The 26,006-nt window shown below is 46.0% G+C and overlaps 2 protein-coding genes across 4 annotated transcripts in view; one reads left to right on the forward strand and one right to left on the reverse strand.

Annotated features, from left to right (window-relative positions):
• LOC137524136 (oocyte zinc finger protein XlCOF22-like) overlaps positions 1 to 26,006 on the reverse strand; it is a 214,467-nt gene that overhangs the window by 19,479 nt on the left and 168,982 nt on the right. The window lies entirely within an intron of this gene.
• On the forward strand, positions 1,414 to 24,907 carry LOC137524132 (zinc finger and SCAN domain-containing protein 2-like). The gene is made up of 9 exons (XM_068243682.1): positions 1,414 to 1,582; positions 3,760 to 3,860; positions 5,471 to 5,635; positions 5,709 to 5,829; positions 10,735 to 10,832; positions 10,942 to 11,068; positions 13,555 to 13,652; positions 13,762 to 13,888; positions 19,285 to 24,907. The coding sequence occupies exons 2-9, from the start codon at positions 3,765 to 3,767 to the stop codon at positions 20,718 to 20,720; spliced, it is 2,268 nt and encodes a 755-aa protein (XP_068099783.1). The 5' UTR covers positions 1,414 to 1,582; positions 3,760 to 3,764; the 3' UTR covers positions 20,721 to 24,907.

A 26,006-nucleotide genomic window follows, 5' to 3' on the forward strand; every position in this document is an offset into this window, starting at 1 on the left:
TATCGTAGGACATTAGACTATGACTATGGTGGGATTAGATTGTCTGCGAAAATCTGCAGAAGCTGCTGATGCTACAGTATTAGCATACTATTTAATAATCATGGGACCCCAAAATGCCAAATGCTGCAACAATAATCCCAAAGTTTCAAATGCAGTCTCATCAAATAATAACTGCAGCAACTTTTACCTCTGACTGCAATGAAATGCAGCAGAAAACGATTACTCCAACTCTACGAACGGTAAATGAGGCAAACATTACCTCATGCGGCCACAGAGTCCCACGGCTGGGACACCCAGCGGCCAAAAGTGGGACATAACCTGGGACACATTGCAGCCTGGGACAGGGGACCCTGAACCTGGGACGTGTCCCAGGTAAAATGGGACGTCTGGTCAGGGTATTTTAAGCAATACCAGTTACCTGGCAGCCCTGCTAAACCTCTGCCTATAATACTTTTAGCCATAGACCCTGAACAAGCATGCAGCAGATCAGGTGTTTCTGACATTATTCAGATCTGACAAGATTAGCAGCATGCTTGTCTCTGGTGTGATTCAGACACTACTGCAGCCAAATAGATCAGCAGGGCTGCCAGGCAATGTGTATTGTTTAAAAGGAAATAAATATGGCAACTTCCATATTCTTCTCACTTCAGTTCGACTTTAATCCAGCCTTGGTTGCAAAATGTGACAAAGTTGCATTTTTTATTATCATCACAAGACAGCAGTAAATCCTGACATGGCAGCCGTGGATGAGATGAGGAAGTGCAGCCAATAGCTCTGCAGGAAGCAGCACACGGCAAAGCAATCAGCCCTCAGCCACAGCTGCTGATCACACAGACATCTCCTCCAGAAGTCTCGCGAGACTGTCACAGGGCAATAGGAAGGAAAACAGCCTCCCCACAATCCCCTGCGCCACTGCCAGAGCCCAGAGGGGGTAGGTCGGGGGAAACTATTAGGGGGACCTATTTGTACCTCTTTTTAAAACGTACACGTGATAATTTAGAACACATTGTTTATTGCAGTTTGCCTTCTTAGAACATTTTATTTGATTCTTTTGGGGAAGTTTTTTTCTTTTTTTTTTTTGTCAGTTTCAGCCCACTTACTGCCGGTGAGTCAGTTACTGATGTCCCCTCTATGCACAATATTCATGTTATTGTGTTTATAGTTTATTGTGCTCTGCAATATAAATACACAACAATCTAATCATAACATACAGGACAGAGCACGTGGTGCTGCTGCTGCTGGCAATCTCCAGCACTAGAGCACGAGCTGCACACCACAGCAGTGGCGGCCATTTTGCTGAAGCCCAGCATTCCCAGCCATAGAGAGGAGGCCACACCCCCAGCTTGCTCTGGACAATGTGTATCCCCCCAGCCATGTGAGAAGCCCCCCTGCAGCCAGGTGTGTGAATGCTGAGTGGGAAGAAGAGGAGAGGAATGAGCTGTGTGTTTGGGGGACCCTCACATGGTGTAGAGACCCCCTTTGTGAATCAGCTGTTCCTCCAGACTTTGCAGCAGCTCTGCCTGTCTCCCCTCTCACCTGGAGGTGCTGCCTGTGTCTGCTGCAAGCTGCCATTATCACCCCAGTAAGTGTGGCATTTATCTTACTATGTGTGTACTATGTGTGTACTGTGTGTGTGTGTGTGTGTGTGTGTGTGTGCGCGCTTATAGTGTATTTCTACATATGTGTGTAGTGTAATAGTGTGTAATTGGATGTAGTTAGTGGAACAGAGCCAGTGTAATTCATCATCTTCTGCATCTTATTGGCCCAATATCAAGCTGCATGTCATTTGCAGCAACATTGGCATCAGCTCAGAAACTGGGTGTGTCAGGGAAGGCGTGGCATGTGATTGCTGTGTAATGCCCCAGAATGCAGGAAGTGTGGGAGGAAAGCAGCCGTGTAAAGGGGAACTCCGCCTGCCCTGACCTCACACCCCCTGTACTGCTTCAGGATATAGTCTGAGAATAGCAGAATGTGACATCAGCAGCCGTTATACTTTGGTTGTTTATAGATTACTGACCCAACAATAATGACACTGTGGTGCTGCCCCTTTAGCTATTGGTTAATGCAGCTGAATAGCAGTTTTGGTAACCGCACAGGTGTCAGTTAGTGTTACGAAAGTGCGGCATGTAACGGCTAGTGGACAACTGCCCTCAGCTCAGATGTACATACAGTGAGGGGAAAAAGTGTTTGATCCCCTGCTGATTTTGCTCAGTTTCCCTCTGACCATGAAATGACCAGTATACAGTTATAATAGGGGGTTTATTGTAGCTGGAGAGACAGAATCAGAATAATTTATTATTCAAGTACAACGGGGGTTGTATCCGGAATTGTTTTTGGCTCATACAGGGTCGGTGATGGTACAAACAGATACATGCGATCTTCAACACATACAATCATATACAGTAGTACAAAGTAGACATATACCTATGTGTATAGACAGCACATGGCTATAGTGAAGGACGCGTGGGGAAGTCTGGAGTGCTATGTGAGGGGAGCAGCCTGCCGACTACCGACGGCGCTCGCACAGCTCTGCAGCAGTTCCAGATACCCCGCAGTGTATCCTGGAAAAGAGTGATAGAAAAAGAGAGAGAGAGAAGGGATAGCTAAAGAGAGAATGAGGAAAGAAGGAGAGATCCAAAACAGGAGGCGAGAGCGTCCCTATTAGGGCTGCAGATTTAAACACCCTGGGTACAGTCCGACAATCAGTCCAAGCCCTGGCATGCTGCTCGGAATCCATTTATGGTGGTTGCAGGCAGAGGGGACCCAGTGCCTGGGAGCGAAAGGAGCCAGTGGCCGCACAGGCCGATGGAGCTAGTGGCTGAGTTGGAGGAATCCCACCAGGAGAGGGAGATGAGGGGACCGACTTGGGGGCACAACACGCATATCGGGCTCACCTGGGCAGGGCAGCAGTGATGTGCCACCAGGGGTTGATGTGATCTCCCCTGCGGTCTGGATGGGGAGGAATCCTGCCTGTGCCTGGCCGCAGCGGTGGTTGATCAGAGGCAGGGCGAAGCCGTGAGGTGCCTGGGCCTATCCCCCTCCACGTGGGTGGCGGCGGCCGCTCAGCTGATCCTGGCAGTCACGTGGTAGAGAGCGCGGAGATCATGGAGCTGCGGCTCTATGGTGGTGGAGCTGCGGGGCTGTAGCGGCAGATGGAAGCTCAGCTCTATGATGATGCAGCTGCGGGGCTGTAGTGGCAGATGGGAGCTCCCGCTCGGGCAGATGGGCCAATGGAGGAGGGCGGTCGGCCCCCGACAGCCCGTCCATCCCAGCGGTCTCCTGTTCAGCATCCACGAGGCGTCCAGGTCTCCCGGCACCGGCGGTGCAGTGGCCCCTCTCTCAGCCTGCAAGGAATGCGGAGGCCGGACCGGTGGCGTCAGCGCGCGTCTCCCCCCGCGTCTCTCCCGCTCACAGGTCCCAGCGGATGCTCCACATGCTTGTGAGCTTCCCCTGCAGTCGGTCTCCCGCGGCGTGACCAGCCGATGGCAGCCTGCGCTGCACGCCTGTGTCCCCTGCATCTCACCCGGCAGATGGAGTTTATAGGTGAGAGCAGTTGGCAGATATTAAAGAGAAAAAAGGCCGGAGCCCTGTGGCTGTGGCGTCCGCACCTGGCGCCATCTTAGTTCAATCAATAGAATAACAAAAACTCAGAACCCCAAAGTCAGAGCTTGATGTGCATTGTAAAGAGTGAATCTACTCTCCATCCTTATATAGTCCTACAGGCCAGATACTCCTCAGTCTATTCTCCCCCCTGTGTAGGTCACATGACCATATCAATGAGGATGGATGAGGACCAGAGTCACATGACTGAGAGGATAGTAATGCTCAGCCTGGAGATCATCTGTTTGCTGACTGGAGAGGTGAGGAGGATTCTGGGAGGGCTGACTGGAGAGGTGAGGAGGATTCTGGGAGGGCTGACTGAAGAGGTGAGGAGGATTCTGGGAGGGTTGATTGGAGAGGTGAGGAGGATTCTGGGATGGCTCACTGGAGAGGTGAGGGGGATTCTGGGAAGGCTGGCTGGAGAGGTGAGGAGGTTTCTGGGAGGGCTGACTGGAGAGGTGAGGAGGTTTCTGGGAGGGCTGACTGGAGAGGTGAGGAGGTTTCTGGGAGGGCTGACTGGAGAGGTGCGGAGGATTCTGGGAGGGCTGACTGGAGAGGTGAGGAGGATTCTGGGAGGGCTGACTGGAGAGGTGAGGAGGATTCTGGGAGGGCTGACTGGAGAGGTGAGGAGGATTCTGGGAGGGCTGACTGGAGAGGCGAAGAGGATTCTGGGAAGGCTGACTGGAGAGGTGAGAGGGATTCTGGGAAGGCTGGCTGGAGAGGTGAGGAGGTTTCTGGGAGGGCTGACTGGAGAGGTGAGGAGGTTTCTGGGAGGGCTGACTAGAGAGGTGCGGAGGATTCTAGGAGGGCTGACTGGAGAGGTGCGGAGGATTCTGGGAGGGCTGACTGGAGAGGTGAGGAGGATTCTGGGAGGGCTGACTGGAGAGGTGAGGAGGATTCTGGGAGGGCTGACTGGAGAGGTGAGGAGGATTCTGGGAGGGCTGACTGGAGAGGTGAGGAGGATTCTGGGAGGGCTGACTGGAGAGGTGAGGAGGATTCTGGGAGGGCTGACTGGAGAGGCGAGGAGGATTCTGGGAAGGCTGACTGGAGAGGTGAGAGGGATTGTGGGAGGACCGACTGGAGAGGGTAGGAGGATTGTGGGAGGGGCACATACACAGACCACCATAATGTTTGGGGCATATATATATATAATGTGTGTGTGTGTGTGTATATTATATATTCAGTGTTCTCCCCAGGCTCTTTTAGCCGGGCTAGTTCTGGTGACCACCCAGCTGTCATCGGCTCACCACCTCCTCTGCTGTAAGCAGACTTGTGCCAGCCCTGCATCCTCTCATCTCACCCCACCCGGCTACTTTTTCATGCCACCCAGCTGGAAAAAAATTCTGGGGAGAACACTATGGGCCTGATTCACAAAGCGGTGATAACTCAGTTATCACGCCTAAAAGACTTTAGGCGTGATAAGCTGTGCACTGCTGAGTTAGCACCGCTTTTGCTCTTTATCGCGCGCAAAGTCCCGCGCGCAAAGTTTTGCGTGCGCAATTGCGCAATTCCGCGCGCAGCGCCCCTAGGGTTTAATGGGCACATCGTGCGAACTGCACCGTGCGCCTGGCGATTGCGCGCGCAAAACTTTGCACGAGTTTCATTTTATCACGCCTAAACTAAGTTTAGGCGTGATAAAGGGCTTTTCACAGGCGTGCAAACACTTTGCACCGCTTTGTGAATCAGGCCTTATATCTCTATCTATCTATCTATCTATCTATCTATCTATCTATCTATCTCTATATATATATACATATATCTATATAGAGATAGATATAGATATATATCTCTCAGATGTCAGGCCTGTGCTAGGTGATGGGAATTTTGGGAATGTACATGGTGATTGTTGTTACTGTGTATTATTACACAGGAGTATGAAGTAGTGAAGAAGACCTCTGGTGAGACTCCCGGTAGCCGTCTTCATGGCCCATCCACCATCTCAGTGCCTCCACCTCACTCCCTGACACCTCAGAGAAACAATGTGAAGAAGATTCTAGAAGTCATAAACAAGATGATTGAGCTGCTGACAGGACAGGTGAGGATTATGGGACATTATGCAGCATCAGCAAGGGATGTGTGTGGATAGTGACTATTGTTGTGTGTGCCAGGTCCCTATGAGGTGTCAGGATGGCACAGTCTGTTTCTCCATGGAGGAGTGGCAGTATTTAGGACACAAGGACCTCCACAAGGACTTCATGATGGAGAATCAGCCGCCCCTCACATCACCAGGTGAGACCAGTTCAGAGGATCCACTTAGATCCCCATTATCTGATAAGCACATAAGCCTTGTTCACCAGCTAGATAGAAGCCACTCAGTAACTGACCATGAAAACAGTAAAGATGGAAACCAGCAGAAATGTTCCTTCCTTTTTTATATTTAAAGTGGATCCGAGATGAACTTTTACTCATTGCATAATTGTGTTCCTTTCCTATTGTTTATAGGGCATTCCTCAAGCCAAATACTTTTTTGTTTTTGGTTTAATACTCTAATTCCCTATAAACAAGCCTCGCCCACAGCTTTTCAGAGAGCCTTTGCAATTTCAGACAGTAGCAAGGGCTCATGGGAGCTCAGTCTGGGCAGGAGGAGGGGGGAAGGTATTACTAGCCAGAGATTTTTAGAGGCAGAGTAACACAAAACACTTCCTGTAACCTCCACTCGCGGACCAATGACGTGCGCCATGGGCGGAGTCTCGAGTCTTGATCTCCGAGACCCAGAAGCGCCGTCATTTGCCCGGATAAGCACGTGAGCAAGCGCTACAGAGCGCGAAACGGCTGTTGTGCACATCCCTTATCCCCTGGTCACCACGTCCCCTCGCAAGCCTCACTGGATGTATCCATGAATATATCGATGCAAGACACCTGACAGGTTTGATGCTATGATTTTGCTCATTACCACGTCACTTGGCTGCAAGTTGTGAATAAATGCTTTAACAGGACAGTGCCCAGTTCTTTCATCTTCATGTTTTCTGAGTGCTGAATATGCAGATAAGCTTTCCTGTGTGTAATGTTTACAAACAACATGGCTGCTGCCATTGTATCACAGGAAGAAATAATCATATTCTATTAAAGCTGTTTGCAGCTAGACTTGCTATGTAAACTATCTAAACTTTAGATAAGATATATAGACAAGTTACTTGTTATAGTTAGTTTTTCATCTCTGATCCGCTTTAAATATGACCGTGATCTCTAAAAACAACGCTTAGGGCTGGTGCACACCAAGAGCAGTTCTGAGCGTTTTTAAAAAACGCTTGTGCTTTGAAAAGTGAATGGCTAATGTATATCAGTGGGATGGAGAGCACCAAAGCGATTCGTTTTTTCCCCAAACGTAAACTCTGGTCCTGCAGCATGTCTGCTGATTTCTGAGGAGATTCATCCTGAATGTTAAGTATAGGAAAGTGGAAAATGGCTCTGAGAAGCCCTAGATCAGAGTGGTTTTCCAGGCGTTTTTGTTACAGAAGCTGTTTAGTTACAGCTTTACTGGAACAAAAAATAAAAAATGCGACACCAAAACACTCCCAAAAAAAACCCGCTAGCCATGTATAGAAAATTGTTCTACATAGGCCTAGAATTGCTCTAAAATAATCACTTCAAAAAGCGCTGAGTGTTTGTGATTACGCTAGAGCTTTTTGGTGTGCACTGGGCCTTAGTGTGGTTTGCCTTCTTTAAACAGAAGATATTTGTGATGATTCAGCTTGAAATGTGTAACTGTGGTTACCCACAATGCACCACTACTGAATATGCAAATGATCTCAGTATGCCCCTGAAGCCAGGCTGACATCCAGAACTGCTGGTGTATAGCAAGCCTATAGCTTATACATGTTACAGACCCACATCCGTCCAACACGCAGACAGCCTATTTCAGAGAGAATTTGCATATTCAAGTTGTTCATATTCAGCAGTGGTGCATTGTGGGTAACCACAGTCACACACTTACAGTCATTGGGAATCATTCATTTAGAAGAAGGAAAAAAAGCCAGATACTTACCTAAGGAGAAGGAAGGCTCTGGGTCCTAATGAGCCTTCCCTCTGCTCTTCCGATGCCCGTTCCAGCGCTGACTCCCCCGTAGCAGCATTTGACCAATTCAGTGACATGCTGCTATCTCCGCTGCCAAAGGGGAGGCTTCGGAAGTCTTCGGGAGCCCGAGTGCTCCTGCAGATGGGCCGCTCCAGACTGCACACGCATGAGCGCCTTCTCTCTCGCATTAGCACAGTATGGAGCCATCTGTCTTCAGGAGGACTCGGCTCCCGAAGACTTCCGAGATCCCCCGCGGCGTGGGATTTGCACAGAGGAGCTGCTGCCGGAGAGGAGAGGGAAGGCTCAGTAGGACCCAGAGTCTTCCCACTCCTTAGGTAAGTATCTGGTTTCTTTTTTTAGTTATTGAATCCCAATAACTTTAAAGTGGACCTGAACTCTTGCACAGAACAGAAGGAAAACAGAGAGAAATGCACCCTGAATGTATTTAGAGAGTTTAGCCTGTCTGATTCCCCCTCATTTGTGTCTAATCACCAGTTGTAATCTGATCTCTCCCCTGTCACATGGCAGAGATGGCAGATAAGCTCATTTGAAAGCACAGAATATTAACAATATGTCTGCTTCCATGAATCAGGATGTAGACACACTGCAGATGTATTTTAGGATTTGTATCAGCTGTAACAAAGAATTTTTTTTTGTTAAAGGTCATCATTCTTTTGCTCATCTTTTAGAGCAGAGATAAGTTTTGTGTTCAGGTTCTCGTTAAAGGAAACTTAAACTGAGAGGGATATGGCTGTTTCCAGTTGCTTGGTAGTCCTGCTAATCTCTTTGGCTGCAGTAGTGGCTGAATCACACACCCTGAAACAAGCATGCGGCTAATCCAGTCTGACTTCAGTCAGAGCTCCTGATCTACATGCTTGTTGAGGGGTTGTGGCTGAAAGTATTAGAGACACAGGATCAGCAGTAGAGTCAGGCAACTGGTATTATTTTAAAAGGAAAAATCCATATCCTTCTCTGTTTAGGTTCCCTTTAACCGGTTCAGCCTATCTGGATGAGTATTCTCGTCTAGATAGGCGCCGTTTAAGTCTATCTGGATGCGTATCCACGTCCGGTGTTTAAGCAGCGGTGCGCTGGGCTGCGGCCCTGCACACCCCAGTGGTTTTCCGTGTCGGCGGTTGGGGAAGGGAATCTAGGCTTCCCCCGAACCATTCGCAGTGCGTGTAATGAATGGACATGACCCCGATCAGGAGCCACGTCCATTCATAATAAAGATCTTGAATGAAAGTGAAAAAAAAAATAAAAAAATGTTGAAATACTTCCTGGTAATCCAAGGAGTGTTTAAATTACACAGACCACATATTTGACACACACACACACACACACACACACACACACACACACACACACACACACACACACACACACACACACACACACACACACACACACACACACACACACACACACACACACACACACACACACACACACACACACACACACACACACACACACACACACACACACACACGTACGTTACTGAGCAGGTGTGTTTTGTTTTTTGTTTTTTTAAAGTAAAAAAAAAAATCCATAAATAATTGCCTTAGGGACTTTTTTATTTTAAAAAAATATCTATGTCATGAGGACATATTACTGTTTTTTAATACATGAGTGCTTACAATTGATGGGACACAAATAAAAACCTAAACAGAAAAAATACGACTCTTATATCCAAATAATAAATTGACACCATACATTTGACTAGAAACAGAACTTAAATGTTGTGATAGCCGGAACTAATGGACAGATAAAATGGATGGGTTTTATTTATAGTAGCATTGCCTATTTTAAAACTATAGGGGATGGAATTGGAGAAATAGGCCTCAATTCATAAAGCATTACCGCATGTGGTACTGCTGAAAACAGCAGGCTTTCCAGAGCACTTAGCAAACTGTCAATTCATAAAGGCTGTTACCGCATGAAAAACTGAAATTGCCGAGCAGTGAGGTAAATTACCGACTTGGCTGTAATTACCTCCAACATATGTCAGTAAATTGTCAGCAAATGTCAATTCATAAAGCCTTCAACAAGCGGTAAGCCAGGCGATAGTTACTGACACCTCTGGTGAGGTCTTAACAAGTTACCGACACCTCTGGTGAGTTCTTAACAATGCAAAGTGCAGGGAGCCAAAAGTCTGTGCAGGGAGCCGAAGTCTGTGCAGGGAGCCGAAGTCTCTGCAAGTCTGTGCAGGGAACCGTCATTACAGCTTGTAACAAAACAGAGATATCGCCACACTACTGCTGTACCGCTCAATGGGCTGCGGTAATTTACCGACCTTCAAAGGCAGCTGTGAAAATCTTTATGAATTAGCACGCAAAGGTCTAAAATGCTGAATGCAGTATCTTCCCTCCCAGATAGAGATATATATATACAACCTGTAATTATAATTATATAACCTGTATAATTATATAACCTGTATAATTATAATTATATAAGACAACCTGTTATTTTTTAAAGATACCTAAGCAGAGGGAATACTCTGGATAATGCAGAGGTTTTTGTCAACCACTTCCGATTTGCTTTAAAGCAAACCTGTAACCTGTAAATTAAGTTATCTCAGTAGAGTGAATGCTCTGGATACTGCAGAGGCTTCCTAATTGCTCCACAAGCCCACCATTGCTGCGCAGGGTCCCTCTGAACCTATTCCACAAGAGTTTGTCACGTGTGTTCCTGTGGCTGCACTCCCCTCTGCGTACGAGTGTGTCTGTACTGCTCATGCGCGAGTACAGCCACGCCTGCACGGCAGCACAAAGCCTCTCGTGGACTGTGTAGGCGTGGCTGTACTCTCACACATGCAGCGTGGCCACGCTCGTACATGGAGGGCTGTGCAGCCACGCCCACATATCTGACAGGGGTGAGTAGGATGAATACCTCTCCCTGGATATAACTGTGACATCTCTGCTAATCCCCATCTAATAAGGAGCTTATAGAGCATGGGTTAGTTGTCTGTGAGCTGCAATACACTGCAGAGCTCCCCCAGCCACACACAAAGCTGCTTCTGTACAGCAGTCACTGGGACTACATGGCAGAGATCACTTTTATGCTGTAATAGAGGAATCTTATATTTCTGCCTTTCCCACCCCTGTGTGTGTTCCCTACAGGTGGATCCAGTAACAGAACCTCAATGGAGAGATATACAGGTCCTCTTTATTCCGAGGATTGTACACAGGAAGATCACACCATCCCCCACCCTCATAAGGTAGATGGAACTGATTCTGTAAACACAACACTGACTCCATATGGAATTACCTCCCTTCATCAGTGCTTGCATTGTAACAGTATTATTTCCTGTTATTTTCTGTGTTTAGGGTGAAGGAGTGATGGATGTGAAGCTGGAGGATGGAGTTGATGAAGAGACACATGTGAAGGAGGAGCAGCAGTCTGCAGAGGAGAGTGACATGATGGGGACCAGTGACTCAGGGATGCCACTTCCAGGTGAACAAGCAGCCTTGCCCATTGCCACACATAACAATGTGCTTACACCCAGGGCTATTTCCCATCTATTTGGTGATCCGACAAGACAATGTGTATTCTGTGTATCGGTCTTTCTCTGTTCACGTCTAAAGGATTACAGGGGAAACATCTAACTTTCTGATGTCCCGCCCGGGAGTATATCGGTACCAATGGAGGGAGTAGCAGGACGGGGTGGCTCCTCCTATTGGCTGGCTCCATTGCCTGTACATTTTACTGAATGGCAGTTTGTTAGTTACCGACAGCTCCAGGCTGCACTTAAAATACTGAACATCTCACTTGTTTTAACCAAATGCTCTAATCTCAGTGAATTGACATTTATTGAGGTACTTTCCGCACAAGTCAGTAATTTACCTCTCTAGTCGGTCATTTTACTTTCCCGTGTGGCAACAGACTTAGTGAATTGACATTTGATTGAATGTTGGGTAAAATCAGCTGTTTTCTGCATTGCTGAATGGGGTAATGCTTGGTGAATTGCAGCCATTGTGGGATAGTGTGCAGTATTCAGCCTGGATCGGCCGCATTGAGTGGGCTGGTCACTGATGGTAGATTGCAATGTGGCCACACGTGATACTTCAAACAAATCTGATCCTTCTTATTGAAAAATCAAATATATATTTTCCAGTCTGAAAAAACAATCTAATTCCCTACATTTTTGCGGCCTTCTCATCTAATCGGACGTGTTGGCAAATTTTGATCAATCTTTAAAAAAGTAACAATTGGTAACTGAACCAACTGGATTTGGCCATTTTTAAATAGACCAGATAATGTATCAAATGTGTAGGTTCAAGAACATTTGGGGAATAGTGATCACAACATCAGAATCATTTATTTTTCGCCAAACTGGGGCTTGTACCTGGAAATGGTTTTGGCTCATACAGGCTCTGAAAGGATGGGGGGGGGGGGGGGGGGGAATATGCGAAAGCCAAGAGACGAGGCTGCCATACTATGGCGCCACCAGTCGCACTTGGCAATCATCTGTCCTCTCTAAGGAGACATGGGAGGAGGGGGACAGAGGGAGGTGAAGGTTCAGCAGTGATCACCCAGTTCTTCATGCAAGAAACCTGCAGTGATGGCTGATGCTTCTGAGGATCCTGATTGCTGACATCTAGCAGTGCTGGGTAGGGCGTTTCAGCTCAGAAAGTCCTGTAGTGTACATTTCTGTGGTGGGCCCACATGATAACTATTGATCTGGGGATTGATAGGCCCCCAAATGAAAGGCAGTGGAACCAAAGCTATGAACTTTAGAGAAGCAAAGTTCAATCAACTCAGGCATGTACTAAGTTCGGGTGGACTGGGAAGGTAGTACAAGGGAAGGACACTGAAGGGAAATGGCAAACTTTAGAAATTATTCTCAATGAATATTGCAGTAAATGTATCCCATATGGAAACAGAACTTCTAGGAATAAAAAAAAATCCTCTATGGATGAATAGAGAGGTTATAGAAGTGGGAAAAAATGCCTATAAGTCCTTAAAATAGGAGGAGACTTAGGCTGCATTAAGCAATTATAAGGAGTGCAATAAATGTTGTAAAAATAGGCTGGCAAAGATTGAAGCTGAAAATCAAATCATTAGGGATATCAAATCTAATCCAAAGAAGTTTTTAAGTATATCAACTCTACAAAAAGAAAGCTGGACTGTATTGGACTCCTAAAGGATGAGCGTGGGATCTTAATGGTGATCAACCAAAGTAGGGCGGTCTTCACAAAGGAAACATCATTGTTGCAAATCCCAATCTTCCAATTTTAATATAAAATACTTAATTCGGGAAGGAATTAAGACAGGACTAAATAAAATAAAAATGGATAAGGCACCTGGCCCAAATGGCATACATCCTCAGTTGCTAAGGGAATTAAGTTCCATTATCGATAAACCCCTTTTTCTCAGCATCAGTATGGGTTTATTAAGGACAGGTCCTGTTTAACTATCATGCTTAGCTTTTATGAGGTGGTGAATGCTAGTGTGGATATTGGGAATGTTGTAGATGTGATATACTTGGACTTTGCAAAGACCTTCGATACTGTTCTCCACAACAGTCTGGTGCAAAAGTTGAGGATGCAAGGACTGGGGAAGAGTGTGTGTGCAAGGACAGGTAATTGGCTAATGGACAGAAAGCAAAGAGTTGTGGTCAATGGATCATATTCAAAATGGGTGACTGTTAGCAGTAGTCCCACAGGGGTCAGTACTGGGTCCAGTGCTCTTCAATTTAGTAAGTAAGAAATAATGTTGCTATTTTTGCAGATGGTACAAATTGTGCAGAATAATTAAGTCTCAGGAAGATGGTGACATATTGCAGAAGTATCTGGATAGGATGGCTATATGGGCACATAATTGGCAGATGAAATTCAATGTTAAAAAAATAAAGTCATGCATGGCAGAGATCACTTTTATGCTGTAATAGAGGAATCTTATATTTCTGCCTTTCCCACCCCTGTGTGTTTTTCCTACAGGTGGATCCACTAACAGAACCTCACCGGAGAGATATACAGGTCCTCTTTATTCCCCGGATTGTACACAGGAAGATCACCCCATCCCCCACCCTCATCAGGTAGATGGAACTGAGGCTGTAAACACAACACTGACTCCATATGGAATGCCCTCACTTCATCAGTGCTTGCATTGTAACAGTGTTATTTCCTGTTACTTTCTGTGTTTAGGGTGAAGGAGTGACGGATGTGAAGCTGGAGGATGGAGATGATGAAGAGACACATGTGAAGGAGGAGCAGCAGTCTGTAGAGGAGAGTGACATGATGGGGACCAGTGACTCAGGGATGCCACTTCCAGGTGACCAAGCAGCCTTGCCCATTGCCACATATAACAATGTGCTTACACCCAGGGCCATTTCCCACCTATTTGGTGCCCCAACAAGACACTGTGTATTCTGTGTATCGGTCTTTCCCTGTTCTCATCTAAAGGATTACAGGGGAAACCTCATACTTTCTGATGTCCCGCCCGGGAGTATATCGGTACCAATGGAGGGAGTAGCAGGATGGGGTGGCTCCTCCTATTGGCTGGCTCCATTGCCTGTACATTTTACTGAATGGCAGTTTGGTAGTTACTGACAGCTCCAGGCTGTACTTAAAATACTGAACATCTCACTTGTTTTAACTAAATGCTCTAATCTCAGTGAATTGACATCTATTGAGGTGTTTTCCACACAAGTCGGTAAGTTACCTCACTAGTCAGTAGTTTTACTTTCCCATGCGGAAACAGACTTAGTGAATTGACGTTTGATTGAATGTTGGGTAAAATCAGCTGTTTTCTGCATTGCTGAATGGGGTAATGCTTGGTGAATTGCAGCCATTGTGGGATAGTGTGCGCTATTCAGCCTGGACCAGCCGTGTTGAGTGGGCTGGTCACTGATGGTAGATTGCAATGTGGCCACACGTGATGCTTCAAAAAAATCTGATCATGTCTATAGAAAAATCAAATGTATATTTTCCGATCTGAAAAAACAGTCTAATACTCTACATTTTTGCCGCCTTCTCATCTATCGGACTTGTTGGCAAAATTTGATCAATCTTTAAAAAAGTCTCAACTGGTAACTGAACCAACTGGATTTGGTCATTTTGAATAGACCAGATAATGTATCAAATGTGCAGGTTCAAGAACATGTGGGGAATAGTGATCACAATCCTTTATTTTGCCAAACTGGGGCTTGTACCCAGAATTGGATTTGGCTCATACAGGTTCTGGAAGGATGGGGGGAATAAAGTCTGAAAGAAAAGAGCCGAGGCTGCCATACTATGGCGCCACCAATCGCACTTGGCAATTATCTGTAATCTCTAAGGAGACATGGGGGGAGAGGGACAAAGGGAGGTGAAGGTTCAGCAGTGATGACCCAGATCGTCATGCAAGAAACCTGCAGTGATGGCCGATGCTGCTGAGGATCCTGATTGCTAACATCTGGCAGTGCTATGTAGGGAGTTCCAGCTCACAAAGTGCTCTAGTGCATATTTCTGTGGTGGGCCCACATGATAACTGTTGATCTGGGGATTGATAAGCAGCAGAACAACTGCAACTATGAATCTTAGAGAAGCAAAGTTCAATCAACTCGGGCATGCTTCAAGTTCGGTGGACTGAGAAGGTAGTAAAAGGGAAGGACACTGAAGGGAAATGGCAAGCTTTTATATTTATTCTCAATGAATATTGTAGTAAATGTATCCCATATGGAAACAAAACTTCTAGGAATAAAAAAAAATCCTCTATGGATGAATAGAAAGGTTATAGAAGTGGAAAAAAATGCCTGTAAGTCCTTAAAATAAAAGGAGACTGAGGCTGCATTAAACAATTATAAGGAATGCAATAAAAGTTGTAAAAATAAATTGGGCTGGCAAAGATTGAAGCTGAAAATCAAATCATTAGGGATATCAAATCTAATCCAAAGAAGTTTTATAAGTATATCAACTCTACAAAAAGAAAGCTGGACTGTATTGGACTCCTAAAGGATGAGGAAGGGATCTTAATGGTGATCGACCAAAGTAGGGTGGTCTTTACAATGGAAGCATTGTTGTTGCAAATGGCAAGAGGGTACCAATCTTCCAATTTTAATATAAAATACTTAATTCGGGAAGGAATTAAGACAAGAGTAAATAAAATACAAATAGATAAGGCACCTGGCCCAGATGGCATACATCCTCAGGTGCTAAGGGAATTAAGTTCCGTTATCGATAAACCCCTTTTTCTCAGCATCAGTATGGGTTTATTGAGGACAGGTCCTGTTTAACTAACATGCTCGGCTTTTATGAGGTAGTGAACGCTATTGTAGATATTGGGAATGTTGTAGATGTGATATACTTGGACTTTGCAAAGACCTTCGATACTGTTCTCCACAACAGTCTGGTGCAAAAGTTGAGGATGCAAGGACTGGGGAAGAGTGTGTGTGCATGGACATGAAATTGGCTAATGGACAGAAAGCAAAGAGTTGTGGTCAATGGATCATATTCAAAATGGGTGACTGTTAGCAGTGGGGTCCCACAGGGGTCAGTACTGGGTCCAGTGCTCTTCAATTTAGTAAGTAAGAAATAATGTTGCTTTTTTGCAGATACAAAATTGTGCAGAATTATTAAGTCTCAGGAAGATGGTGACATATTGCAGAAGTATCTGGATAGGATGGCTATATGGGCACATAAATGGCAGATAAAATTCAATGTTAAAAAAAATGTAAATTTATGCATTTTGGCCATACTAATGGTCTAGCACAGGAGGTCAGGAACCTTTTGGCTGAGAGAGCCATAAACTCCACATATTTTAAAATGTAATTCCGTGAGAGCCATACAACATGTTTCAAACTGGGACAGTGTGCATGCGTAGCAGAGGGCTCATGTTCCTGTAGCCATGGTGATGTGTACACAGTCAAGTGACGGACAGCCTATTGGGCCAGTCAAAGTGTGGTGATCCCGTCCTACAAAGTCACTGGACCTGACAGGGTCCAGGGTGGGACAATTGGAGCGCCTGTTAGTTTTTGGGGGTGGCACGAGTAAGTAGTGCATGCTACAGCAGTAGCATGCCGATTTTGAAAATTTGACTTGCGCTATCACACTAAGCTGCGCTGCTTGAGCAGTGTAGCTTAGGGAATCAACCCCTATCTGTGAGCCAGATGTACCTATCAAAAGAGCCACATCTGGCTTCCGAGCCATAGGTTCCCTACCCCTGGTCTTGCACCATACAAAATAAAAGGGATACAGTTGGGGACATCAAACTTGGAGAAGAACTTAAGAGTACCCATTGGCATCAAGGTAAATAATCATATCCAATGCCAAGCTGCTGCAGCTAAAGAAAATAAAATGTAAGAATACTTTAAAAGGGAAATAAAAACTCGGGATGCTAGCATAATATTACCCCTGTTTAACTCTCTAGTAAGGCCGCGTGTGGAATATGGAATTCAGTTCTGGGCACCGTATTACAGAGAAGTTATTGTAGATTTAGAGCAGGTGCAGAGATGGGCAACAACACTGATTAGATGGATGGAAGGTCTCACTTACCAAGAAGGGTTAGATAAACTGGGTTTATTTAGTCTGGAGAAAAGATGCCTTAGAGGGGATCTAATTAACATGTATAAATACATCAGAGGGCAATATAAAATCTTGGCAGATAAGCTTTTCCTCCCTAGGCTTGTGCAAAGGTCTAAGGGACATAATAGAGGACATGGAGGAAAAGTTTTAGCATTGTATTCAGGAAAGGGTTCTTTACAGTAAGAGTTAATATGGAATGTATTGCCACAGGAATTAGTTATGGCAAACTCAATATCTGCGTGTAAGGGAGGCTTAGATGGTTTTCTTGTATCCATAGCTGTAATCAGTCGGTAATTCCTGGTGGTGCTGATCCAGGGATTTTATCTGATAGAAACCTGGAGTCGAGAAGGAATTTTTTCCCTTTTGGGGCTAATGAGCGTGAGTATATACAGGGGGTGTATGAGAGACCGGCCCGGCTGCCTGGCAGGAGTGTGAGTATATACAGGGGGGCGCATGAGAGACCAGCCCAGCTGCCTGGCAGGAGTGTGAGTATATACAGGGGGGCGCATGAGAGACTGGCCCGGCTGCCTGGCAGGAGTGTGAGTATATACAGGAGGATGCATGAGAGACCGGCCCGCCTGCCTGGCAGGAGTGTGAGTATATACTGAGGGGGGTGCATGAGAGACCGGCCCGGCTGCCTGGCAGGGGTGTGAGTATATACTGAGGGGGTCCATGAGAGACCGGCCTGGCTGCCTGGCAGGAGTGTGAGTATATACAGGGGGATGTATGAGAGACCGGCCCGGCTGCCTGGCAGGGGTGTGAGTATATACAGGGGGCTGCATGAGAGACCAGCCCAGCTGCCTGGCAGGAGTGTGAGTATATACAGGGGATGCATGAGAGACCGGCCCGGCTGTCTGGCAGGAGTGTGAGTATATACAGGGGGTGCATGAGAGACCGGCCTGGCTGCCTGGCAGGAGTGTGAGTATATACAGGGAGGCGCATGAGAGACCGGCCCGGCTGCCTGGCAGGGGTGTGATTATATACAGGGGGGATCATGAGAGACCGGCCCGGCTGCCTGGCAGGAGTGTGAGTATATACAGGGGGGGGGGGGCGCATGAGAGACTGGCCCGGCTGCCTGGCAGGAGTGTGAGTATATACAGGGGGGTGCATGAGAGACCGGCCTGGCTGCCTGGCAGGAGTGTGAGTATATACAGGGGGTGCATGAGAGACTGGCCCGGGTGCCTGGCAGGAGTGTGAGTATATACAGGGGGGAGCATGAGAGACCGGCCCGGCTGCCTGGCAGGAGTGTGAGTATATACAGGGGGTGCATGAGAGACTGGCCCGGCTGCCTGGCAGGAGTGTGAGTATATACAGGGGGTGCATGAGAGACTGGCCTGGCTGCCTGGCAAGGAGTGTGAGTATATACAGGATGGTGCATAAGAGACCGGCCCGGCTGCCTGGCAGGAGTGTGAGTATATACAGGGGGGTGCATGAGAGACTGGCCCGGCTGCCTGGCAGGAGTGTGAGTATATACAGGGGGTGCATGAGAGACTGGCCCGGCTGCCTGGCAGGAGTGTGAGTATATACAGGATGGTGCATGAGAGACTGGCCCGGCTGCCTGGCAGGAGCGTGAGTAATATACAGGAGGATGCATGAGAGACCGGCCCGGCTGCCTGGCAGTAGTGTGAGTATATACAGGAGGGTGCATGAGAGGCTGGCCCGGCTGCCTGGCAGGAGCATGAGTATATACAGGGGGGCACATGAGAGACTGACCCGGCTGCCTGGCAGGAGCGTGAGTATATACAGGGGGGCGCATGAGAGACCGGCCCGGCTGCCTGGCAGTAGTGTGAGTATATACAGGGGGATCCATGAGAGACCGGCCCGGCTGCCTGGCAGGAGCGTGAGTATACAGGCAGCCCCTGGCCAGCCGGTCCCCGTGTGCCTCTTACTCTATCCCTGCTGTGTGTCCTCTCCGGCTTACCTGAAGCCTGTGTCACCTGCATGTGCTGCCGTATAGGTAACGCTCTCATACTGCAGCAAATGGAGGTGACACAGGCTTCATAATGCCGGAGACCCCACACAGCGGGGATAGAGTAAGAGGAGCACGGGGGTCTTTCCTGCACCACCCTGTATATTCTCTTGTCATTATCTGTCACTGCTACGGCAACACACATGACTGCTGACAGGACAGTGACTGTTCTCTGACTGTTATTATTTCTCCAACAGATTATGGTGCAAAAGATAATGGTGCTGCCCTACATTTACCAGCAGGAAACTCCATTGCTGATAATTTACCCAGCAGACGTCACCATGAGGACAAATCACCAGATCTCTCCAATCCTGAGGAACCCTCTGATAGATCCCATCCTGTTACCTCAAATACCTATCCAAAGTGTCACAGTGCCGATAGACCAGGAGATCCGTCTTATTCTGGGGAATGTTCCAGTATCTCTAATACTGATAGAGAGGGAGGTGGGAAGAATTATCAGTGCTCAGAATGTGGGAAATGTTGCAAAAACACATCACACCTTGCTGCACATGTGAGAGTACATACCGGGGAGCAGCAATTTCCATGTTCTGAGTGTGGGAAATGTTTTTCTCAGAAAAGTGATTATCGTAGACATCAGAGAACTCACACAGGAGAGCGGCCTTATTTATGTACAGAGTGTGGGAAATGTTTCAGTCAGAAAGCTACTCTCCTTGGACATCATAGACGTCACACAGAAGAGCGACCTTATTTGTGTCCAGAGTGTGGGAAATGTTTCAGTCAGAAAGCTACTCTTCTTGGACATCAGAGACGTCACACAGGAGAGCATCCTTATTCATGTCCAGAGTGTGGGAAATGTTTCAGTGAGAAAGGTGATCTTCTTAGACATCAGCGAAGTCACACAGGAGAGCGACCTTATTTGTGTCCAGAGTGTGGTAAATGTTTCAGTCAGAAATCTTGTCTGCTGATACATCAGCGAAGTCACTCAGGAGAGCGTCCTTATTCATGTCCAGAGTGTGGGAAATGTTTCAGTTATGAATATTGTCTTCTTAGACATCAGAGAAGTCACACAAGAGAGTGTCCCTATTCATGTTCAGAGTGTGGGAAAGGTTTCAGTCAGAAAGGTGATCTTGTTAGACATCAGAGAAGTCACACAGGAGAGCGACCTTATTTGTGTCCAGAGTGTGGTAAATGTTTCAGTCAGAAATCTTGTCTTCTGATACATCAGCAAAGTCACTCAGGAGAGCGTCCTTATTCATGTCCAGAGTGTGGGAAATGTTTCAGTCAGAAAGCTCATCTTCTTAGACATCAGAGAAGTCACACAGGAGAGCGTCCTTATTCATGTCCAGAGTGTGGGAAATGTGTCAGTCAGAAAGGTGATCTTCTTAGACATCAGAGAAGTCACACGGGAGAGTGTCCCTATTCATGTCCAGAGTGTGGGAAATGTTTCCGTCGGAAAGGTTATCTTCTTAGACATCAGAGAAGTCACACAGGAGAGCGCCCTTATTCATGTCCAGAGTGTGGGAAACATTTTAGACAGAAACGTAATCTTTCTATACATCAAATAACTCATACAGGAGAGCGTCCTTATTTCTGTTCAGAGTGTGGGAAATGTTTCAGTCTAAAATCTAATCTTCTTAGACATCAGAGAAGTCACACAGGAGAGCGTCCTTAGTCATGCCAAGAATGTGGAGGAAAGTTACAGTCGGGCAGCTTATGAAGCTACGGGGATACAAGCACAAGTCTCCTGGAAGCACATATTATTAGAGCAGCAGCAATGACATGGCCTCACAGTGCTGGAACTACACTACAGATGTCACCTGCTGTACATTCAGGACTTTCTCCAAGCTGGGGACTCATCCTAACCTCTCATTTCTTGCTGATCATCTCAGAGGACATATGCTGGAAGATTACTGGGGAAGACTAGTTGATAATTTGTTCCCTGGTGTCTCCATGGCAGCAGCTAATAGGATAAGCTCCACCTCCTTATCCCCAGTAGGACATCCCTGAATCAATATAAGATAAGCTCCTCCCTAATAAACTCTTCTCTCATGTCCCCGCCCCCAGCTGGCCGTTCCTGAATCGTGTCTGACTTCTAGGAGAGATAAATTGCCATTAGGTGAGTATTATAATATTCCTGTGTTTGGGGAGGAGCCAATCTCAGGCTATGTGTCCTGAACAATTACTGGAAGCAGCGTTACCGGGTAACTAACTCTGGTTTTATATTCAGAGTGTGGGAAATGTAAAAGTAGGGCTGTGGAGTTGCAGTCAGATCAATTTTTGGGCACCTGGAGTTGGAGGCTTAAATAATTGTACTTCTAACACATTTAAACTTTAGTTAAAAGAAAGAAATGATAAAATGTTCTATTTCTCGATAACAGTCATCATAAATAACATGTCTATTCAGTAATAGCAGTGCTTAGTCCACAAAATCTAAATAATAAAGCAACCTTATTGGACAATTGCACAAGAGGTGAAGAAAGACTTGATTAGATGGAACAAGCCTGAATTTCCATGGTTCTGGAGAATTCGTATATTGAAGATGAATATTATGCCGAGACTTATAGATATATTCCAATCCTCGCTCTTGGCTGATCCGGCTTCCTTCTTTTCCTTGCTGAGAAGGGATTTCTTAAAGAACAAGTGACACCCATGCTAACCTAGAGATAAAAAACACAACTATAAGTAGATAGATACTAGTTCTGCTTATATAACAAATGTATTACACTGTCCACATTATGATTCCTTTGAATTATATAAAGAAAAAAGCAGAGAATCCTATTCTAGACAGTTTCCATCTTTGTTACCTTTGAATGAAGCTAATCCTGACATCATTTCCTCCCTCGCTCTTTTTGTTTCCCTCCTCTTGCTAATTGTGTTTTCGTTACCCGCCCTCCTCCCAGAGTCTTTAGACACTCCCACTGAGGTCTATACTAGGAAGTGCGCTGTCTTATGTCAGTAGAAGGAGAAGGAGGGGGAAATAAAGGGAAGAGGAGGAATATATTATAGATAAAAGAAATCCAGCATGCAACTGTTTGGCAATGGCAATTAAAGGGCCAGTGCTCCTAAGGTATGTGATAACCCCAAACCATAACAGCAGAAAAAGGTTTGAATGCAGGATTAGCATCTTGATCACTTAATACACTCAGACCAGTTGCTGTTGAAATTGGTCCATTCCAAGCTGCATATATTTTCATACAAAAATTGCATAATCCGGCATCAATTCAAAATTATTTGCATCTCACTGACCTTCCTTAGTCTCTATTGCGACATCCAACTGAGCTATATTGTGACATTCATGTACATTTCAATATGTATTTTAGCACATTACAACATGTATACATTTATATGAGCTGCAATTTGTTTTCATAAGTGCAATTGTGTTTTAGCTCAGCACATGTAACTATGGTCAGCTCCCATGGCAATTCTACAAGATTTTCACACCTTAGCTCATAAAATCAAAACAGAAGTTTACCTTATGAAAGCAGACGGTATTTATGAGTATTCGGGTTGGAGTGAGCTATCCAACCTGAATAATGGCAAATACCTTCTGTTTTAAGAAGGTAAACTTCTGTTTTGCATAGCGTTTCAGTAAAAAGGCTTTTTGATCTCTTTCAGCCCCTAGGAGTTCTGGTTCATCATGAGCTTGCTGGGCAATCTGTAACTCCTGAAATCAATGCATTTGTTATGTTATTAAATTTGGGGATGGGGAGTACAAATGAAGTTATACAGTAGTACTAGCATACTCCACATATGCACTACCTGCAGGGCTCTTCTGAATCCACTGAGAATGTTGTGCACACTGATCACAGAGGTGTTGTCTTATCACCTGTAAACCTGGTTCCGATCATGCATGAAGAATGTGTAATAGAGGAAGAATCTCCTCATTCTCCTGCAGAGTACCTGCACATCACTGTTACATGTACCCACAGTTATATTGCCTAGGGCCTGATCCATGTTCAGATTGTGCATGAAGAATGTGTAATAGAGGAAGAATCCCCTTATTCCCCTGCAGAGTACCTGCACATCACTCTTACAAGTACCCACAGTTACATTGCTTAGGGCCTGATCCATGTTTAGATTGTGCATGAAGAATGTGTAATAGATGTAGAATCCCCTCATTCTCCTGCAGAGTACCTGAACATCACTCTTACATGTACACACAGATACATTGCCTAAGGCCTGATCCATGTTCAGATTATGCATGAAGAATATGTAATAGAGGAAAAATCCCCTTATTCTCCTGCAGAGTACCTGCACATTACTCTTACATGTACCCACGGTTACATTGCCTAATGCCTGATCCATGTTCAGATCATGCATGAAGAATGTGTAATAGAGGAAGAATCCCCCCCTCATTCTCCTGCAGAGTACCTGCACATCATTCTTACATGTACCCAAAGTTACATTGCCTAGGGCCTGATCCATGTTCAGATTGTGCATGAAGAATGTGTAATAGAGGAAGAATCCCCCCTCATTCTCCTGCAGAGTACCTGCACAATCCCTCTTACATGTGCCCACAGTTACTTTGCCCAGGGCCTGATCCATGTTCAGATCATGCATGAAGAATGTGTAATAGAGGAAGAATCCCCTCATTCCTCTGCAGAGTACCTGCACATCACTCTTCCATGTACCCACAGTTACATTGACTAGGGCCTGATCCATGTTCTTTCTTTCTGTCTTCTCCCTCTACATGTACACTGAGGGCTAGAATATCAGATATAGAAAAGGCAGAAGTCTCTTTCTGCATGGCAATAAAGCTATATGCTGAAAATCATATTGGCAATCACAGGCTGGGATGGCCATCAGTGTCAGCTTAATGGCCAGGAGGTTTTTGTTTACAAAATTAGATCAGCCATCTTGTTATAGCTTAAACTACCTGGCGGTAATCCCGAGCATAGCTCGGGGTAAGAAAAAGATACGGGGAGCGGTAACCCCGAGAGCTGAAAACAAGCCCTAACAGCTTACCTGGGTCCCGCGCGACGATTATCGCTGCTCAGCGGGACTTCAGGTCCCTGCAGACGGGATCCCCATCTCCTGTCTTCTTCTCGGATCCCGGTGGCCAGTCAGCAGAGGTGCGGTGGGAGGTCATCAAGTCGGGGGCCTGTGCGGAATTTTAAAGTGAGCCTGAACTCTTGCAGCGAACAGAAGGAAAACGGAGGAATGCACCTGGTATATATAGCGTGTAGCCTGTCTAATCCCCCCTATCTGTGACTAATCACTACTGTATTTTGAAAGGGGACCTGAACTCTTGCACTGAACAGAAAGAAAACATAGATAATGCACCCTGTATGTATGTACATAGTTTAGCCTGTCTAATTCCCCCTCATTTGTCTCTAATCACAAGTTGTAATTTGATATCCCCCCTGTGTCACATGACTTACATGGCAGAGATGGCAGATAAGCTAATTTGAAAGCATAGGATGTTAATGTATAGCCACTTGGTTTCCAACTGCATCTGAGCTAAGTGCTTCTGCTGATTTACCTTACTGTTACCGATTTTTGCCTGGATTTTAACTACGCTGCCTGCACCGACCTCGGCCTGGATTTTGACTACTCTGCCTGCCACCTGCCCCAACTGCTGTCACTGTATGGAGTATATTCCTCTCACGCCAAAAGAAAATGCACCAACAAGTATGTGTCGTATGCTGCAGCAATACTGATAGCAAGGGGAAAATTGTCTGTAAGGAATGACGCTTCTACTGCCCCGATTGTGCTGTCGCCCTCTGTGCCATTCCTGGTTACACAATATACCACACGTGGGAGGTGTATTAGGTGTATATGTACATACTGTAGAGTCTGGTGCCTTATTTTTACAGTTACACTTTTTAAGTTTATTCATAAATTTAATAATTTCAACAATTTTGTGTTCTAGTCTTTTATTATTAGACGTGGGATTTCTACAAGACCTTTATTCTGACATATTTTGGTGAGTTATGACTTAGGAATTGGAGGCCTAAAATTCTTGAAACAAATGCACTGCTTTTATTTTATTTATTTATTTAAGTATTTATATAGCGCCGACATATTACGCAGCGCTGTACAGAGTATATATAGTCTTGTCACTAACTGTCCCTTTAGAGGGACTCACAATCTTGTCCCTACCATAGTCATATGTATGTATTGTGTAGTGCCTGTATGGTCTAGGGCCAATTTTTTGGGGAAGCCAATTAACTTATCTGTATGTTTTTGGGATGTGGGAGGAAACTGGAGTGCCCGGAGGAAACCCACACAGACACAGGGAGAACATACAAACTCCTTGCAGATGTTGACCTGGCTGGGATTCGAACCGTGGACCCAGCGCTGCAAGGCGAGAGCACTAACCACCACGCCACCGTGCTAGACCCATAAATCCAGAAAAAGATGCACCGCCTGGGAGGTTAAAACCCCCTCAATGGTAAAGTGGTCACAGCCTGCCATAGTAGAATCCGGTGAGGTGTTTCCGGGGGTGCTGGCGCTGTGTGATACACTTACCCACATGTGCCTCTGTCCACCAGTGCTAAACATGGTGATGGGACTGATAACCCTATAAAGTTATGAAGGCAGTATTGCATTATTAGTTTTTTTTTTTTGTGCAGACAGATTTGTATTAACTGCCAGACTTACCGCTTGATTGTTGAGCATTGTAAATCCCGGCAGCCCATCGGAAAGCCGCTACTGCTCCTGCGCAGGAGCGTGGAAGATACATATTTACATTGCCGCTGTTCGGGGGGAGCCAGCGCTGGATCCTGGAGGGTGAAGAGGACGGGGGAAGCCTCATTAGGGTCCAGAGACTTCCCCTTCCCGAGGTAAGTGCCCCCCAGGGGCTGTGGTTTTCTTTCTTTGTTTTTTTGAAAGCAAAGAATGGTAGTAAACAGATCATTCTAAAAAAAAACAATAACGAATGAATGCAATTGCAAACTGCTGCGCTTTACTAGTAACCTGCCGGGATTTACAATACCCAACAATCCAGTGGTAAGTC

Source organism: Hyperolius riggenbachi, chromosome 7, assembly GCF_040937935.1.
Source record: "Hyperolius riggenbachi isolate aHypRig1 chromosome 7, aHypRig1.pri, whole genome shotgun sequence".
Taxonomy (NCBI): domain Eukaryota; kingdom Metazoa; phylum Chordata; class Amphibia; order Anura; family Hyperoliidae; genus Hyperolius; species Hyperolius riggenbachi.

What these genes read in the sequence shown, in the direction of transcription:
- LOC137524132 (XM_068243682.1), top strand. Translation starts at nt 3,765, where the DNA reads ATGACCATATCAATGAGGATGGATGAGGACCAGAGTCACATGACTGAG. An exon ending in TCTGTTTGCTGACTGGAGAG is followed by an intron (nt 3,861 to 5,470) that starts GTGAGGAGGATT and finishes ATTATTACACAG; the next exon opens with GAGTATGAAGTAGTGAAGAA. An exon ending in CCATCCCCCACCCTCATAAG is followed by an intron (nt 10,833 to 10,941) that starts GTAGATGGAACT and finishes TTCTGTGTTTAG; the next exon opens with GGTGAAGGAGTGATGGATGT.